Consider the following 18312-nt stretch of genomic DNA (forward strand, 5'->3'; position numbering starts at 1 on the left):
AAACTTTTCTGCTTTTTCTTACATTCTTTCTGTACCTTTTTTTTTTTTATTTTTTTTTTTTTTTTTTTTTTTTTTATTTATACTTATGACGGTTCGAACATGTATTTATTACGTTTGTAAAAAACGCTCGTCGTGAAACGCGCTTCTTTCCGGTCAAGAGGCACCTGCAAACTTCCCTCTCGTAAAAGGAGGTTCGAATTTATATGTCTATAAATTTTCTGGTATACAGCTTGCGCGCTTCAATGTAAGCCGAAGAATTAAGACGAGGGGAAAGAGACATCGTAACAACTATTCCCGCTGAAATTAATACAGCGATATATAAACAACAGAATTTACGCGAATATATTTCTACAGACGAATCGATCGGCCGGAGGCCATTAATTGACACACCACCGTTGAGATTTTCTAATTGTTTAACATCTACAATTTGATCGAGAAATTTTGCACGTGCGCGGCAGCATTTTCTTATTAAGAAACTTCTTCATTAAGAGAGCGTCGAACGGCGAACGGTGAGTTCTTACGAGAACTGTTCTTCCTCCGTTCGTTACGGGCGGAGATTGATGATCGCGAAGAAGCGTTTAAGCGTAAAATAAAAGAAAAAAAATAGCCCGCGGCTGTGCCGAAAAGAGGAGAAGCTCTCTCTCCCCCCCTTTCTTCTCTCGGTTAAATCGGGCGAAGAAATAAGAATACCTACGAGCTTGATAGGCGATTCGATAGTCAGGGAGGCGGGGACCACCATACTTGTTCGCGAAGCGATATATTATGTATACGGAATAAATGGAATAGAGAAGAGCCCCCGAGCCGTGAGTCCTTCGGAACCAATAGAGCAAGCTAACGGCTCCTGCCGTCGCACGTATTACCCCTCTCCCCTCCGCCCCCGGTTGTGGTCAACGTGTATGCAACGCGCGGCCTCTGTTGCTCTCTCGCTATCCCCTCCCTTCACCCCGTCGCAGATAAGTTTTCGTGCGGAAGACGTAGCGGGCCGGATAAATCCTCGAGACTTCCGGCGAAACTTCCTTGCGGCAGGTCCAGAGGATGCATCGTCGACCGCCCCGGAAGTCGACACACGACGCTTAACGCGAGGTAACGGCCCGCGAGAACGGAGTGTTCCTAAATTTTTCCCGAGCATCCTTCATTGAGTATTCTGTCTGAGACGTTCGTATCGAGAATCTCACTTTTTTATGCTTTTTTTTTTCTTTTTTTTTTTTTCTGTACCCAAGGAGACGTTAAACTCGCGAGAGTGAAGACGACGCGAAAAAATCTCTTGGTCAGTGGAGAATAAACAATAATATATAATAAACGCGCAAAAAGGCTCACCGCCGCGGGTTATTAAGGTATGAAAATAACAGAGCCCCGTGGGTAAAAAATGGTTTTTTTACGCGAATTTTTTTATGCGAAAAGCAAGCAACAGCGGGATAAAGCGAAATAATACAACGTAAAATTGGATTTCGCTGTGGAAAATAACGCGGCCGGTTGAAACGAAATATTTTACAATTATCGTGCTGTACGAGCACTCGCGCGCGCGCGCGAACGTACGCGCATGTATGTATGTATGTATGTATGTACGCACTACGTCAAAATGCAGTCATTTTCCACAATTCTCCGAGGCGAACGTACGTGTAAAAACTGACCGATCGGCGAGCGACATTCGGCGGCAATTTTTACAACGACGATATACACACATACGCGGCTGCGAAAATTTCTCCGCGCCATTGTCACACACAAACGTAGCGCGTTGCGCGATTGAAACAACGCGCTCTCGACAAAATCTGTGTGTTCCCGGCGCGATGTTTTCCCCCGCGATACCCTCGGGCACTGTTTTGCGCGATTGTTCCGCACTCTCCGCGGTATTGCAGTCTCGCGTTGCACAACTTGGTGCGCCGACTGTACCGAGGCGAAGTAACGGCTTGCATTAAGTATCTCGGCATACACATCTCCGCCCTTGTGCATATCGCCTGTCCGACCGTTCCCCTCGCGTCCGTCGTTTCTGGAAACGCTCCGCGGGGGTGAGTTGAAATCGCGCGCTAGGCGGTCGAATGTATTACTCGGAGGGCTTAATGCTGGTGAAAGTGGAGAAGCGGCACAATGGAGACACGAGGACACCAAGAAGACACAGAGGAGGAGGAGGAGGAGGAGAAGGAGGAGGAGAAGCTTGAACGCGAACGTCTGCACGCGGGGCGGGGGGGAAATGCGGACGAAGAGAATACAAGCGAGAAAGGCGAAAGGAAAGCCGAAAGGGAGCGGCGCGAGGAGGGAGGAAGCACTTATTGTGCGCACCAACCCTCGGCACACGTCGATTCGGGTTGCACATAGACGATATCGTTGGTGAAATGCAGGGCAGGCTGAAAACTCGTTATCAGAAACGCCCCAAAACACACAGACCCCACTATCTTAGCGCGCGCTTCTCTCCCGAATATCGCGAAACTTCCGCTCTCCCTTTGCTTCTTGATTTATATTAGATTTCGCGACGGACGAAGGGGTGATAGAACGAAAACAAACAGAGACAGAGTCGCTAGAGGAACAAGAAGAAGAAGAAGAAGAAGAAGAAGAGAAAAGGTAAGAGAAAGGCGGCCAGACAAGCCAAGAGAAGCCAAGAAATGCGCGCGCGGGGGCTGCTGCTGAATCTCTTGGCCCTTCTTTTCTTCGGCGCTTGCAGCTTCTTTTTTCGTTCGATCCTTCGAAAGTTTTCCTGGCAGGTATCCTGCCCAGGGATCCCGGCCGGGGCTCCGCGCTCTCCCCGGATTCAACCCGCAACAGTCCGGTATCATACCTACTGCTTCGGTTGCTTTGTCTTCCGCAGGCTCTTCTCTCTTACGTACACTTAACCGACCTCTCTCGCTTGCCAACTTGCTTCCGACACCGTTTCTCTTCTCTCACTCTCTCTCTCTCTCTCTTTCTCTCTCTCTCCTCTTCTCGTATGCCGCTGTTTGCGCTGCAACGGAGCGGGCGACGACCGTAGCTACAGCAGCAGCTGGCGTGGCGGCGCGCGTTCTCGAACTTTCGAAACTCTAACGAAATCTCGGGCAAGGTGAATATTTTATGCGTAAATCAAATTCCGACGAGTATATACGCGAGTGAGCGAGGATCCCGTCCGTTGCGCGGTACGGCTAAATTCAATAGTGGCGCGAGCACCTCGCGCGCGCCCTTCGCGATTCCTCTCTTCCTCACACACGTCCCTCTCTCGCGTCTACGCGAAACCTCCGTCTTCTCCTTTCTTCTTCGATTCCAGTTTTCGTTTTCTTTCTTTCGCGTGTAAGCTTTCTCTCTCTCTCTCTCTCTCTTTCTCTCTCTTTCACGTCAGAGCCTTTACCGAAGACAATTCCACAACCGCGGGTATCCATCGACTATTGAATTTCTGTCGCGCGCGCGCTGCAACGACTCGCGCGTTATCGAGCCTATTTACATCGCTGGATTCAATGCCACTGCAACAACCACTCGACGTCCAGGTCGTTTCGAAGCACTCTCGAAAGGCGCGCGGTATTATTTCGAGGAATCAAGCGTGACGACACGCAATTATACGCCGCGCTACGTTAAGGTCGAGATTCTTGAGATTTAAGAGATCGTAGATCGCGGTGCGCGTGAAGCGTAATAATGGGGGTGTGTGTGCGTGTGCGTGTGTGTACGCGCGCGCGCTTTATTCCGATATGAAATACCTACTCGCTCGCGCCGGAGAGAAGAATCGGGTTTCTCTCGTTCGCCGGGAGAGAATCTCGCCTCCGCAAGACGCCCACACACAATACAGCAATAAAACTCTACTGGGTTAAGGGAAGAACGCGGCAGTTTTCTCTCCGCGACCGAGCAACCCCATGACCAAGCACTCGGTCAACATAACGCTTCTGCGGAACGATCAAATATTCAGCAGCGTTTCTGCGTCGGACGTTAGCTACGAATGCCGCCTTTATTTATCTGTTTGCGACGAGTCGTTCCCGCCGCATGGAAGAGACACCGACCATCTACACGTGTACAAACGTGTGACGGCGCGGTAAAAAAAAAAGAGAGGGGTTGGTGGAAAGCGACGGATATTATTTTATTTTATTTTATTTTTTTTTATTTTATTTTTTTTTATTGTTCACGTGGGAACGTCGCCAGCAGTCTTTCACCCAGATACTATTCTGACCCAAAAAGTTACGCATTAAATTAATAAATTACGAGGGCTTCTCCTCTTATCTCTTTCTCTTGCTCTCTTGGCTTCCGGCCGAATAGAATAGTTCCGGATCGTGTGATCTCGACGTTTGCCTCTTGCTGATCTCACGTATTCCGACGACCATCTCCGACAATATATACATATATATATATATATATATATATGTACATTGAAATAAATGCTTTCAAAATCATTTAAATGTCTCATCTTGTTGGCGCCGTTTTATTGCGTTTTTCTTTCCCCGAGCAACGTTCAACGTTTGAGAAAAATTTATATTGTGTGTTTATCAGAAATAAAAAGTTTTCGCGAAGCACGTTCAGAAGTGAAATTTTACGTAACAGTTGTTTTGAATGTTTAATCAGGCTTAGTCATGTCGCGGAAACGTCCGCGGAAACTCTCTCGCTAATTTACTCTCTCGCGCGCCGAACCAAATAATTCACCGGTGTTTTGATTCTTAACTCTTTAACGAGGTTGAACGGAAACACCCGGGCACTTTTTTTAACGAGCCAAATGAAAAGGAAACAATAATTACGCTTAAACAGAAGCGCGGCGGCGGAGAATAACATTTTGCGCGCCGTGTGTGTGTGTGTGTGTGCGTGTCTGCGCGTGGATGGGCCGCGCTGTGAATATTTGCCGTGTGCATCCCCCATCGCGCCGCGATCGCGTTATTCATGTACACAAGAAGAGGTACGTGGCGCGCGTACATACACGGCTCGCATGGGGGCTGAAAACGCCGAATGAAAATTAGATACCTCTCCTGAAACGGAGAGCGGCGGGGCAGGCCTATGTGCGAAGCGCCGTGCGAGAGCGCGCTAAAATATCACAATGGTGCGGCGGGCGCATTTACCGGTACTCTCGCTTTGACGACAGTCGCCAGATAACTCTTTCATCCGGTAATTAGCCGGAGAGCTCGAGGAGTTATCACCTGGCGCGATCGTGGGCTGTGCGCCGACCCGTCTCTACCTGCCTGCCGTTCGGCCCCCCTCCCGAGTGTGCAAGAGCGTAAATGAAGCGGTGGCGCCGTTACAGAGAGAAGAGTGGAGGGGATTTCGTGTCGTCTCTCTTCTCTGTGATAGTCGCCGACCTCAGTCCTTAATTAATTAACACCGAATAATAATTATCGAAATGAAAGATGATATCGGCAGGCTTATTTATTGGCGCACGATGATATCGAGCTAACGTATAATCCGTTGCGCTGCCTAACAACCCTCCGAGCCACGCCACGGTAGTCACGGCCGCCTGTGTTGTACGTGCGAGCGCGTGGTATACGTTCGCTTCTCTCGACCGATAGCGATATCTAAACGCGACTCCCTCTAATTGATTCGTAAATTAATTTGCCCGAGCGACCTCATATTTACGGCGTTTAATTACAGCTCGTATAGCGCTACGCGCATGAAGTGTCGCGCGAATGCGCACGACAGTTTGTTCAACGTGTCAAATCCCATCCCCTTGAAAACTACTGTTCGCGTTGCTCAAGGCAAAGGCCGGCGATTTTTGTTTGTCCCGATTTTCATCTTCTTCGTGTCGTTTGCTCCTACGTCCGTACGTTGCGGCCCTTTCATTCCCGTCTTTTCGCAATACACACACACGGACACAAACATATACAGGGTTTTATTGTTTTATTCGAGTTTCTCTCGCCGGTGGCGAACTCTACTGGCAATACGTAGGGCATCCAAGACAAATTGCATCCTCTGCGAGGATTCAATCTAGTCACGGGACTGTTCAAAGGTCGGAGGGAAAGATCGCGCGGGGAGAGAGAGAGAGAGAGAGAGAGAGAGAGAGAGAGAAAGAGAGAGAAATAAAAGCAACAAAGCGTTTTTCGACGCGGAAGTTGAAAAGGAAGGTAACGGCGTGGAGAGAGCGATTTTGGATGAAGGGCAGCTCGATTCCAGACTCGTTAGGCCGAGCACAAACCGCAAGCGCCGGGGCTTGATCCTACCACCACGGCAAAATACGCAGCGGGCGAAATGGGATGTCTCCCTCCCCCATTTGCGAATTTCCTCGATATTAAAGCCCGAGCAATGGGATTGCAACGATTGGTGGCGTGCGGCGATCTGCTTGGTACCTGGACTCCCGATAATTATGTGCCAATTAAATTTAACGACTGTCCATTATTCCGGTCTGCGAACACCCTTGCGTCGTGACCTCTTCCCTCCGTCTCTCTCTCTCTCTCTCTCTCCCGTGCCCTTCGTTCCGTCGTGTGTGATGCCGATTCCCGCACACACACCCCGCCCGTTCTTCGGGCGTAGAACCGAATCGGCAACAACTATCATCCAGGTCGCAATCCAATTACTTTTTAATATTATCGGGGGCGCGTCTGGAATCGAGCTGCCTTTGCGGAATGTCGCGCCGACCACATTGTAAAACTACAAGGAACTCCCGCTGGCAAATAAATGCTTCCGGCCTAGCCGCGTCTCTCTTTCTCTCACACACGTCGTTGTCAGAGGTCGTTTGTTCACCGCGGCTCGCTATCGAATAGAATAAAGTGTCAGCGACCAGTTTTTCGAGAAGAAAATTGAAACGTAATTTGCTACGACCGATCGCATAATTCGAAGAAAATGGCAAACGAAGTGTAATAAATAATTTTTGTCGCGCGTTTCACACATTTTACATTGTGTCTTCTTTCAAGCGTAATGTAATTCTTCGGTTTTCTTATTGTCGGATTTCGATTGCGTTGTAATTTCGTTGTTCTCGGTTAAGTGCGCTCGTACGTACGAGAGAGCGAATGCTATCTCTTTTTATTGTTTTCAAGAACGCATCGCATCACGCAAAAACGGAAAACATCAAACATTCACGTTAAAGCATCCAATTTCATGCTGTCTACTCGTGTAATTGTTTTAAAAAGTATGTCTCTCTTTCTTTCTCTCTCTCTCTTTCTCTCTCTCTCTCACACACACACATACACACCCTCCCTCTTGCACCCTCCCCCCCGTTTACGGTTCGTCCTCGTTAAGAATTCAAGCGTTTCAACCACAGATTAACCCGCCATCGGACCACTGTTTGCTACCCGTTTTCCAAGCTCATTAAAAGAACGGACCGAACGTGTAGCCGTGAGCTCTCAGCTTAATTACCGTTGCAGATGTAAAACATATTTAGAGGACAATATTTACACATCAATATAATTATCGGCTATAATTTACGTGCAACACTGTTTGCACATCAGCGTACCGATTTGTTTATTTCGTGGTGCGCACGGTATCGCGCGCGTGATAAAAATAAAATTGCGCTCCCTTCGCTATATATATATATATATACTAATATTTAACCGGACGAGCGAGTCGGAGAACTTGTTATCGAAATACGCATCGAGGTGTGAAGAATACAATAAAATTTTGCGGCAATATTTTCCAAGATATAAATTCTGTATAAAAATATTTTTTTATCTTTTTAGTTTTTTTGTTTTTTTCCCCTCAAAACCAGAAGTTCGAGACGGAAGAAAAACGTGAAACGTGCATGCGAGAACAAAACTACGATTATGTTGCACGCTATTTTCTAATCAAAAAATGTCGATCATTCCTAAGTCGCGCGTCGCTGAGCGAGAAATGATTTTTGAAACGGATTTTCACGTGCGTGTGTGCGGAATCAAAATCTCATTCAGTTCGAAAATATATATTCAAATCAAATCAATTTAAATTCCACGATGAAGCGAAACGTGCTCACTTTCTGATGTGTTTTGATTGTCAATCCGGTGAGATATTGTATTCAAGATTCTTTTATTTTTGCGACTTTTGAAGTAGCAATTTTATCGCGATCGGAATCAATAAAATCCACGACACGCCAATAATCATGCAAATTCACGACAGAGAGATCTCCGTCTTATAAATACTATAACAGCATGCTTATATATAATATTTTATATATATATATATATTGAAAAAATATATACATTTAAATTGAAATCCTTACCATCCCATATTAAAAAAAATTCAGAGGCCACCTGTCTGCGGAGAAGATGTGTGACGGCAGGCAAGCTTGACTTTCTAACATCAAGGTTGGGAAAACTTGTGTTTCAGAAGTAGAGATGAGTGGAATGGGGAAGAGGGGGGCTCATTCTTGGGAGTACAAGGGGGAGATTCGGTGTGAGGAAGGAGATGAGGGCACCAACACAGAATGACCACTAAAACACCTAACAACCAACAATAGCAGTCACATCGAACATCGATAAACGAACGAAACTTAACCAACCACAAGTCACATTGTAACGGAATTCAGCGAACAGTGAAGACATAATCCACCAAATACATATATATATGTATGTGTGTGCGTGTTTGTGTGTGTGTATGTGTGTGTATACGTGAATAAATAAATAAATATATGTGTGTATATATATATATATAGAATACAAAATACGTACATATATATGTATACACACACACACACAATGTTGAATGACGTGTGTGAATACGTACGTGCACACGAAGAATGCCTCTGCCACAGCGCGTGTCGTCATAAAGCGATGTCATGCGAAATAATTTTGCAATAACGGAAATTTGAATGGCGAATGTTGCCGAAATTTGCTTTGTCAAGCGCATCTCGTCGAATTCGACGCGCGATTATGCCAATAGACAGAGCACCCTCGGGTCCACATTTCGTTTTCGGTGGCGAAGGCAGATTTCGGTCCTTTCGCGCAGGACTTTTTCTCGTCAAATATAACATCAAGGAGAAAACACTAATTGTGAGACACGATAAACGTAAAAGTGAAAGACACGATAACGTTAAAAACTTATATAATGACACATTTTGAGAGACACCGATTAGGGGTTTTATGGTGACGTACCACATCGAGTACATTGAGAACGTGGTTCGCGCGGACGACACTAGTAGTAGTTGTTGTTACATTGTGTGTTGTGGTCGTGGCAAGAAGAAGAAGAGATGGAGGAGGTGTGCGGCGCCCCCGGCCAGCCGGTCGCCCGTCACACCCTGAAACAGAATAATATTGTCACTCCCCTGCGAAGAAATAACCTCTCTCTACCGTCTATTTGCTCCTTCTCAGCGCTGTCTAAACATAATTCATACGTTAGCTGTACACGTAACGCAGATTCTGCGTATAAATCACAAAAGAAGCACATTTTGCACGCAATTAAAACAATCGCATCTTGTATATATTTGGTTTTGCTAATTTACACATTATTGCAATTCTAAATTGTTCTTATTGTGCGTGATCAAAAACGTGACAATGTGTTTTTTTTTTTATTTATTTTTGTAAAGAAGTGCTCGTATGTGTGTGTGTGTGTGTGTGTGTTTGGTCCTCTCGCAAAAACGTATTGAACAATTCGGCGCGCAGTGAACAACTTCGATTCTTAAAATTATTGAGACACGTCAAACGAAGTTAGCGTCTGGTTTGAAATTGAATTCTACTATTCTGATGTGTGTGCGCGCGCGCGTTTTCACGTGTGAGAGGCCGACCTGACAGTGTCGATTTCGTTTGTTACAACTCGGTTTCACCGGCAGCTCCGATACTCTTTGCTCACACAGAACAGCGGCGCGAAGTATCGCTGTGTGGAGGGGTCGAAGCCGAAAAAAGGGGACGAAGCTTTATATCGAGGAAAAGGGGATTTCGGATTTGCTGGACCGTGTCCACCCCCATTGCATCGTTTACGTCTAACACGAGCGAACATAGACGAGCGAGCGTGCGCGCGCGCGCGCGCGCCTGTAGTACACGCGAAGGAAAGGCAGAAAGTTGGCGGAATGCGAGGAAAAGAGAAAGAGTGTGTGTGTGCGTGTGTGTGTGTACGTGTGTGTATGTGATGACGGAGCAAGAGTAGAGGGGAGGCTTAGGAACGGGAGCAGCGACCGGGATTTTAACGTCGAGCACACTCGTTTCGAGTCGATAGGTCCACTTCGGCTGGCTTGGGAAGCAGTCGACATGGTCCAACAACTTCCTCTCCGGCTTCCACCGTGCCCCGCACGCCCTTTCGTCCATCCAGCCATCATCTTTGTAGCAGGAAACAGGGCGTGAGCGGATGGAAGTTTTCATACGCGGCGCTCACGCAACTGATAAAAACGCCGGATCGCTCCAACAACTGTCGCGCTTTTTTTGGGCTCGCTTGGTGAAGAAGTGATGGTCGTTTGTCGAAGTAACATTAGCGATTTTTGCGCGACAAAATCTCGATACACGCGTGTACGTCGAAGAAGTCGCCGTGTTGTTCACTTCACCGGCGATAAATCGAGGAATTACAGGGTTTTTGGTCGAGCGAGAAACAACGGCGGCGATATAAACCATTGCGGAACGTAAGAGACGTGAGAATCGCGAGAATCGCAGCACGCGTCTCATTATGAGTAAGAAGCGGGGGATGTATGAGGTTTATTTAACTCTGAAGGAGCGCGACGACGTAGGTAGGTGGGGAATATATAGCACGCTGTGAAATATTATGCTTATCTCGAAATATTCCGATTATCCCCCGAGTATTTAAACAAAGACCGTAAAAATCCTCGTTCATCACGACGCGACGAAGTTAAATATTGTCGCAGCGTGCTTCAGCATGAGCCGAGCGATAACGATCCTTTGAGCGCGATAAAACGTTCTTAAATACCGACGAGAAAAAAAAAAAAAAAAAAAAAAAGAAAACAGTAAGATACAAACGGAACGTGAAAACACGGCAAATATCAATATTTCTTGCGTTTTGTTTTTGTTCTTGTTTTATTCTTATTGTTTCATTCTTGTTATATTTTGATTGTATTTTTTTTTGTTTGTTTTCAAATTGAATCTTGTTTACGCAAACACGAGTTTGATGTAATCGAAGAGAAGAGAATTTCTCTTTTGCTGCAGCACGTACACTCGGTATTATTAAAATCATTGTTTCCGTCTGCCTCCCGAAATTCGTACGGAAATAAATAGGGTGCCTGCTGGAGTGGAGGGTTGTATTACTTTCGAGGGACGCGAAAAATGGGTTTGCGTGCGCGCGCACGCGCACGCACACACATACACGCACACGGCCAGGCAAATGTATGGATACGAACGAGCGGAAATATTACGCGGCACGGGAGAGAATAATATTCGAAAGAGAGAGAGAGAGAGAGGAAAGGATAGACACAAGCCGGAGGGAGAAAAGCGGGTTAGTGAGTGAGGGACAACGTTAGCAAGTTTACTTTGTATGCCACGCAGCGAGAAAGTTCCATCCAGCTGTTAGTCGCGTCTTCCCTTTAGTTTTCCTCTCGATGAAAACTCACTCGCGAGTTTAAGCTTCTGTCTTTCACGCATGCGAGTGAGTGAAAAGCAAATATAACCGAACATACAGTTCGCTCTCACGTAACGTATGTACATACGCAAGTTGCAGAATGTAATCAAAACATATAATTATGTGAAGAGAACGGAAGCGCAATTAAAATAAATATATACGTTTCTGCTCCGAAAATTATTTAAACACGTTCGACATTAGGCACGTTGTACGTACTTCGTACAAAAAAAGAAGAAGAAAAAAAAAGATGTCACACAGACGTGACATATATCCGATCGGAGAAAATCGAAACACACAACGAGCTTGACTGAAAGCGCGAACATTCGACGGTTTCCCTCACTCCGAACTGATTTCTATTTTGTCACCCAGCCAATCGCTGGGCCTCGGGTATCGCTGGAAATAAATAACACGGAATACATCATCCGGCGGATTGCCGTCATACTAGCCGCTTGTTCTCGTCACAAATAGAACCCCCGGGAATTACGCCGTGGAGATCGGCGGCAGGGGATGGGTTGACGCGGTAATACTGGTTATCATCGCGCTGATTGCACCCATACCTATCGACGTCTCCGCTCCGCCTCGCTACATCCATCGAGCTATCTTCCATTGGTACCCTGACCCGATGTATTTTCGCCCAAGCTATTCATTACGAGAGCGCGATCTACGCCACGATCGTTCCTTTCACGATACATCAACGTACGAAAATTGGCGGACGGCACGCGGTTGGAGGGGGGAGGGGGGTTATGCATTCATACTCGCAGGCACGTCATGAAAATCCTTATCCGTCTCGTTCGCGCGAGAAAGCCCCCTTAAAACGTAATACCGCGTTGAGATTACAGCGTTTGGGCAGTGAATGTGCAAGTGATACATGCCCGATAATCCCGCTAATTTTCGGGCGAGAGGAAGTTTTACAACGAAGATCCGACGGTAATTCAACCGAACGAGCCGTTTTACAAATTACCTCCTCCAAACTTCTGCCGGTCGTTACCGCTTTCTATCGTAAGGGGTCGAAAATTATTTTAATTGCACGCGAGGTCTATTTTCTACTTTGCGATTGCGGCAGCGCAATCGGACGTTAAGGTGGCGGCTTGCGCAAGACTCGAAACATCGAGATGAAAAAGTTTATTTTTCAATAAAAAATAAAAAAAATAAAAAAATAAACAAACTGACCAGTTCTCAGTCGCGTGATATTCAACGACCAACCCGCGTGTGTCGCGGTGCGTGAAAAACAAAAGTGAAACGTGCTACGGACAGCGCGATGGCTGATATCCGTTATTTGCACACTGCCGCACGCGCGCGCGGCAAAGGTAACAAATGGCACACGGCACGATGTGCCACACCTTTCCTAGCGAAACGCGTTCTCCATCGGCCTCTCTTACGGCACCGCGCATACGTACGTGTTTACGTAGCGAACGCGCCACACCAGGCGGAACTAACGGTAACGAACGGTTTGCGAACGTAAGAGACTGGTTCGCGGCGCAAACGACATTTCGACCGAGCATTACGCGGCGTCGTTGCGTGCGCCAAAAGAGGAAGCGAACTGCTCGCGAGATTCCGAAAAAGAGGGAGAGAGTGAGCGGAGCTCGCACAGACGTGATGCCTCGAAATGGTACAGAGAAATAAAGTTTTAAGTTGTCGCTCGTTTTTTAGACCTGGACATTTTATGGTTTCGTAACTACATAAAATAAAAAAATAAATAAACTAAATAAGTTAAATGCGGTCGTTAATTAAAACATTGTTTTTTAACGATCTTGCCTTCTCTGCTGCGCAGAGAACTCCGGATTATGTACACGATCGATACGACACGTAAGGCGCAGGCGATTACATATGTGACAAATCGCGCGCACGTGGAGAAAAAAAAAATTCGAATTCAGGAGGTAACGCAAGACTCGAGTGGCGCAAGTTTGCCGATATTTCGCGAGAATTTCCTACGCACGTAGAGCGGTAGATAATCTCGACGATCATCGGCGCGACAGCTCGAAAGTTCCGGCCGTTTCGGAAGACGTAGTGCGCACTACGCTGGTTTATAGCGGCCCTGCGGTCGAGTGGTCAGCGTCGGTGCAGCGCCGCGTTATCCACTTGCATCGTAACTAGTCGCGGCGCAGCGGCACCGAGCGATTGTGTTGTTGTTGCTACTGTTGTTGCCGCTGCGACTGGCCAGACGCCGCCTGCACCAAACCGAGTCCAAAACCGGCGGCTGCATCAAACCGATGGGGTAAACGGGGAGGGAAAGAGGAAGAGGAGGGAGGGAGAGAAGTGAGTGAGCCAGTAAATTACACGTTGACTAGGGCTGACAACCGCAATGCGTGGCACACACGGCCGTGTGCCGCGCACGGCAACCTCCTGCACGAGACGCCGACGGTGTGTTTATGCGCCCAGTGAGTCCGGCAATGTCAGCCCGGCTCTAGGCCCGGCCGCTCCTGTGAATTATAGACGAGCCGGCCTTAATAAAGACGCGGCGGATGCTCGAAATTCTCGCCCGGCGTTCCATCGGCCGCGTCGCGCGGTTTCACCGAATTGCGAATTAACGCGCGCCCAAAGCCACGCCACGCACTCGTTACGTTTTTGCCATTACGTTTCTCGCGTATATGGAGCTTGACCGCAATACTCGACGGCGATATATGTGACGGCATGAATTATATAATACTTTTCCTTTATGAAAGCATTATCTGGAATCTATTAGATTGCTCGTTAAAAATTCATTATTCGAAAGAGAACATCGAAATTTCAGGATAATTACCAGCGATAATAACCGATGGTAAACGAGCTGCCACGATGCGGCAATGAAATAATTGAAAACTACGAAGGGGAAATTGGCGCGCATTGCGCGCGCTAGTTTATAAACATTTTTTTTTCTCTTTTGATTACCATAATGTTGCGCAAGAGTGTATGTATTATATTTCGCAAGTATCATTACGGGAATAAACAAGAGAAACGCGGCGCGGAGAAAACACGTGCGCATCTTTTTACAAGCGCGATCGTCCGCAACGAGAGTGTAACGTTGTCTGGGCCACTCAGGCCCCGAGTATCAGTGCCAAACACCGGTAGTTATGTATATTAGAGGCAGTAAAACTGATGCAAATTTATTTCGAAATTCCGAGCCGTTCTCGTAAAGTCGTTTTAAAAGTACCCTCGTAAAACGATTTGAGACATTCTCTCTCTTTCTCTCTCTCTTTCTTTCTCTCCATGCCGCGGACACGCCCGCGGTAAGACTTTATCGCGTCGTATCCCGTCGCTTCTTAAGTAATTCCACATCCCGCCCTTAAGGTAACGATGTTGATCGCTCGGCTAGTACTCTCGGCGCTGCGCGGCGGAAAATGTGGTTTTAGCGGCGCGAACGTTACGTTTCCGGAGTATTCGCGACTCGGTTGTTTCACCATAACCGATTAGTATTCATGCGAACATAAAACCGTATGCGCACATAAGGCAAAAGAAACACGGTATTTTTGCATATAATTTTTCACACTTGGAAACGAAACATCTTGCCTCTTTTACGTGTGTGTATATTTATCAGCGATCAATAAGTTTTTTTTTAACGATTCACATTTGTCCTCTTTTACAAGTGTGCTCACGCCGTAAAAACGTCGATTCAATGCGCGCAATAATAATCGCAGCGTTAGCTGTGTGTTCCGGAAAGAAGAGAGAGCGTGTGCTCTCTCGCGCGGTGCGCGCGAGAGGTGATATAGGCCGGGCAAAAGCACGCCGGAGGGGAACGAAAATTTAAGGGCAGTCGTATATTATCGCGACGAAGGGGTTGTCTGAGGTTAACTGCCAGAGCTTCGTAAGAGGGAGAGGACAGAGGGTGGTGGTGGTGGTGTCGTGAGGGAGTGCGCCGAGGCTGCGCCATGAATATGCCGCCATTAGTCACACGCCGAACCGCGCCGTAGAAAGAGAAGTAGGTGACACGAATTTCCCGGAATTGCGCGCCCTATTGGTATCTCGGAGGGTAGTAACGCCGAACAATTCCCCGTGAATGCGCATTTATTCTGGATTCTCCCCGCGGCCCGCGCCCGCGCGCGCCGAGAATCGGCAGCAAATCTAAAAGCTCGGTAAAACTTGGTGGAAAGAAGCGTCGGCAAGAAGCTCGTTGCGTCGTTCCTTTCCCCTTACTTCCCCCTCGCGGCGTCAAGCCACTCTGTCGAAACATTCGGGGCGCGCGGCAACGGCAGAGGCGGCGGCGGCGGCGGCGGCGGTGGCGGCGCCGCTTGTGTCACCGACAGACCTCATCGTTACATCTCAAAAGGCAGCAATGAAACGGTTAACTAAATTGCTACACGCTCCGGCTGTCATTCGCAGGACTCGCTGCCATTCTGTCCTTCTACCCGGCCACGCGCGGATACGCGAACGAATCGTTGCTTTTAGTTGCCAATTCGTTTCTGATTGCGAAATCTGGAGGGAAAAATGACGAAGAGATGTTGCAAGGTTATTCTTTTGCGTGAATTTAGTTAAAAATAGGTGTCGACGGTACAAAAGGATTTTAACTTTCTTCCACTTATATTTTTGTCTAGCTTATTACGCGTTTAAATTAATAAGCTTTACAGAGAGACGAAATTTACAGTAATCTAAAATTACTTAAATGAGGTAATGAAAGGATATAAGAGTCTTATATGAGTGAGTTAGATTTGATGCCAATACGTAGTGTCCGGTGTTGACGTTCTCACGCCGGATGGCTCACACTTCGTGCCACGAATAATATCGTCGACGGTTCCTTTAATTATTCGAAAGTTTATCTCCGTCGGCTTGAGGGTCTTGTTTATTGTCTTCTGAAGCCTGTTGGTATTGAACCACAATTCTTCCTTGCCGGCCCTATTCGTGATCACCTTAATGCCGCTCACGTACTGCAGAGTCTCCTCGTCTTGTGCTATTATCACGACGTTCTCCGAAGTAAATGGTTTCCCGATGTCCCAACAGGCAATGGCAGTTAATTGGACCAATTGGAAAAATATTACGCCTCTCCGAGAGGTTGCCTGCACGCCTGCCTGGCTCGCGCGCTTGTAATTTGATTGAAACACTATCGGCTCTCTGAACTCGCTTCGCGTCAACGAATACGTGTCCGTGTATTTCTGATAGTAACTGGCGAGCGAGTTAAAATACAGATATCTGAAACGAATAAACATCGCGAAAGACAAAGTGAACAACTTTTCATCGATCCATTAGTATATTTATATTGTCAACACTTCGACTGGGAGAAAAACTACGAAAACTTTTTCATCGAAGAGAGTTACAGTCAAAGTTTAAATTTTCTCGTTCTCGAAAATATAAACTGCAACTTTTGACTTTCACAAAATTTAACTTATCATCAAATTTACGCGCGTTTGGAGACAACAACGTGATATTAATTCAAATTTAAATTTATTTGAGTTTTAATTAAAGTACACGTCTTTCAGAAGCTTTACAAAATTGAGTAATCCAGAATGGCAGTAATTAGCGCTGATACCTGTGATTAAAATATCCCAGCGGCGACAGTGACATACCGAGCGTACCGTCCGTCAGATCAAACGATTCACCGGCGATCGTAATATTCATGGCATCCTCATCCGGGCCGAAAGCGTTGCCGCACGTGTTGTTTACTCGCCAGGAATGGTCGCGATATAAGTCATAAATCACCAGTCCATTTTGATCCACGTCCGCCACGTAGAGATAAGTATCGAGACACGTTTTTCCGACATCGACGATTGGCGTAACTAATGACGCCTTCCCGTACAGCGTTTGATCATCCGGCACAACGTATTTATGAATCAACCGATCCGTGGCGAGATCGAAGATCAATATTTTCGTGGAGCAAACCGCTCTCGTCATTATTCTGCCATTATCGACCACCCATAAACGATTGCACTCGTCAATCTGAAGACCATGCACACAATTTGTCAATTTCTACATCTACATATTGTTACAAAAAAAAAATCTAACACACATTTAATTAATAGAAAAATCAAACGATAGAGTAACACAGATTCAATGTAATTTTAAACTGTGAGAGATTACCGCCAATCTGTAGACAGATACGATGCTGTCGCAACTGAACGGCGTGTGCCAGGACCAATTGGGATACGGCACTAACAAACGACCGCCGGAACCCTTCGCCTTAGTCACCAAAGACAGACTAATCGGCACGCCGTCCAACCACTGCGGACTCGTCACGAACACGCGACCCTGCCTGTCGATATCCACATCCTGCGTGAAGGCATTGCCCAACGTATAGTTTTTTCCTGTCAGATGTATATTCGGCCAAACCCAATCCAGATATTTCCATTGATAAATCACTTCGAGGTGCGACGGTTGGGACGGGTGCGCAAACCCGAGAAACAGAACCAACGTCCAAATCAATTCCATGATGCGTAAACGGACAAGAAGCAACATCGACGACCCGCACCGCGACACTGATCAACTGTCTGTTAATTCGTCCGACGCGTTTTTTTTTTTTTTTTTTTAGTTCTGCGAGACTTTCGAGCTTCAGGGTCTCGACCGTGCCCGCGATCGGAAGACCACTGGCGTTACAGAGCGGAAAGTTGTTTCCAGTGGTTTATTTTATCGCTGTTTCGATATAGTAGCGGACCCCACCAGTTCCCCGCTCCCCATACCACGCATTTCTCTAGTTATGGTGAGACAAGAGAGCGCGGTTCACCTTGAACTCAAGGAACTACGGATTCAAGGTAGTACTCACGCTTGTTATTGTGATAATAAGCACCATGATTCGTTGATTAATCAGGAAATGAGAAAAACCTCGTTAAATTAATTTTTTTTTTTTTCATATTTTTCCACGTGTAAGTACGTACTTCAAAACATAGATGCGAAACAAGGTCTTCTATTGCGCGTGAGAAGTGTGAAAAATATGCGTGCGATGTTTTGAGAGAACGTGTTCAAATTCCGTAAATTTTTAATTTGATGATTGTAATATAGATATTTCTCAAATGCGTCAAAGAAAATTACACACGCGAGATATTATATTTTTCCGTAATCAATTCGAATAGAAAACCAACCAATTGCGGT

The 18312-nt window shown here is 46.6% G+C and overlaps 2 protein-coding genes across 5 annotated transcripts in view; both read right to left on the reverse strand.

Moving 5' to 3' along the window:
- LOC109863836 (CUGBP Elav-like family member 4) overlaps positions 1–18312 on the reverse strand; it is a 596712-nt gene that overhangs the window by 400548 nt on the left and 177852 nt on the right. For 2 of the 4 annotated variants that reach the window (XM_020444445.1, XM_020444450.1), the window contains exon 1: positions 8922–9015. The exons of the other annotated variants lie outside the window; for them this stretch is intronic. The gene's annotated coding sequence lies outside the window, so the exon portion shown is untranslated. Of the gene's footprint in view, positions 1–8921; positions 9016–18312 lie in introns of those variants that run through there. 4 annotated transcript variants of the gene reach the window in all.
- LOC109863835 (major royal jelly protein 1-like) lies at positions 15763–17816 on the reverse strand. Its single transcript, XM_020444435.1, has 3 exons — positions 17308–17816; positions 16760–17166; positions 15763–16422 (listed from the first exon to the last, which is right to left on the reverse strand). Exons 1-3 carry the CDS (start codon positions 17680–17682, stop codon positions 15939–15941), a joined length of 1266 nt encoding a protein of 421 aa, XP_020300024.1. The 5' UTR covers positions 17683–17816; the 3' UTR covers positions 15763–15938.

The sequence above is a fragment of the Pseudomyrmex gracilis genome, unplaced genomic scaffold (genome assembly GCF_002006095.1).
Source record: "Pseudomyrmex gracilis isolate BER0280 unplaced genomic scaffold, ASM200609v1 scaffold_13, whole genome shotgun sequence".
NCBI classification, from domain to species: Eukaryota; Metazoa; Arthropoda; class Insecta; order Hymenoptera; family Formicidae; genus Pseudomyrmex; species Pseudomyrmex gracilis.

Coding starts and splice junctions, on each gene's coding strand:
- LOC109863835 (XM_020444435.1), bottom strand. CDS start 17,682: ATGTTGCTTCTTGTCCGTTTACGCATCATGGAATTGATTTGGACGTTG. Junction 17,167..17,307: donor TATCTGTCTACAGATTGGCG/GTAATCTCTCAC, acceptor CATGGTCTTCAG/ATTGACGAGTGCAATCGTTT. Junction 16,423..16,759: donor CTGGGATATTTTAATCACAG/GTATCAGCGCTA, acceptor TATTCGTTTCAG/ATATCTGTATTTTAACTCGC.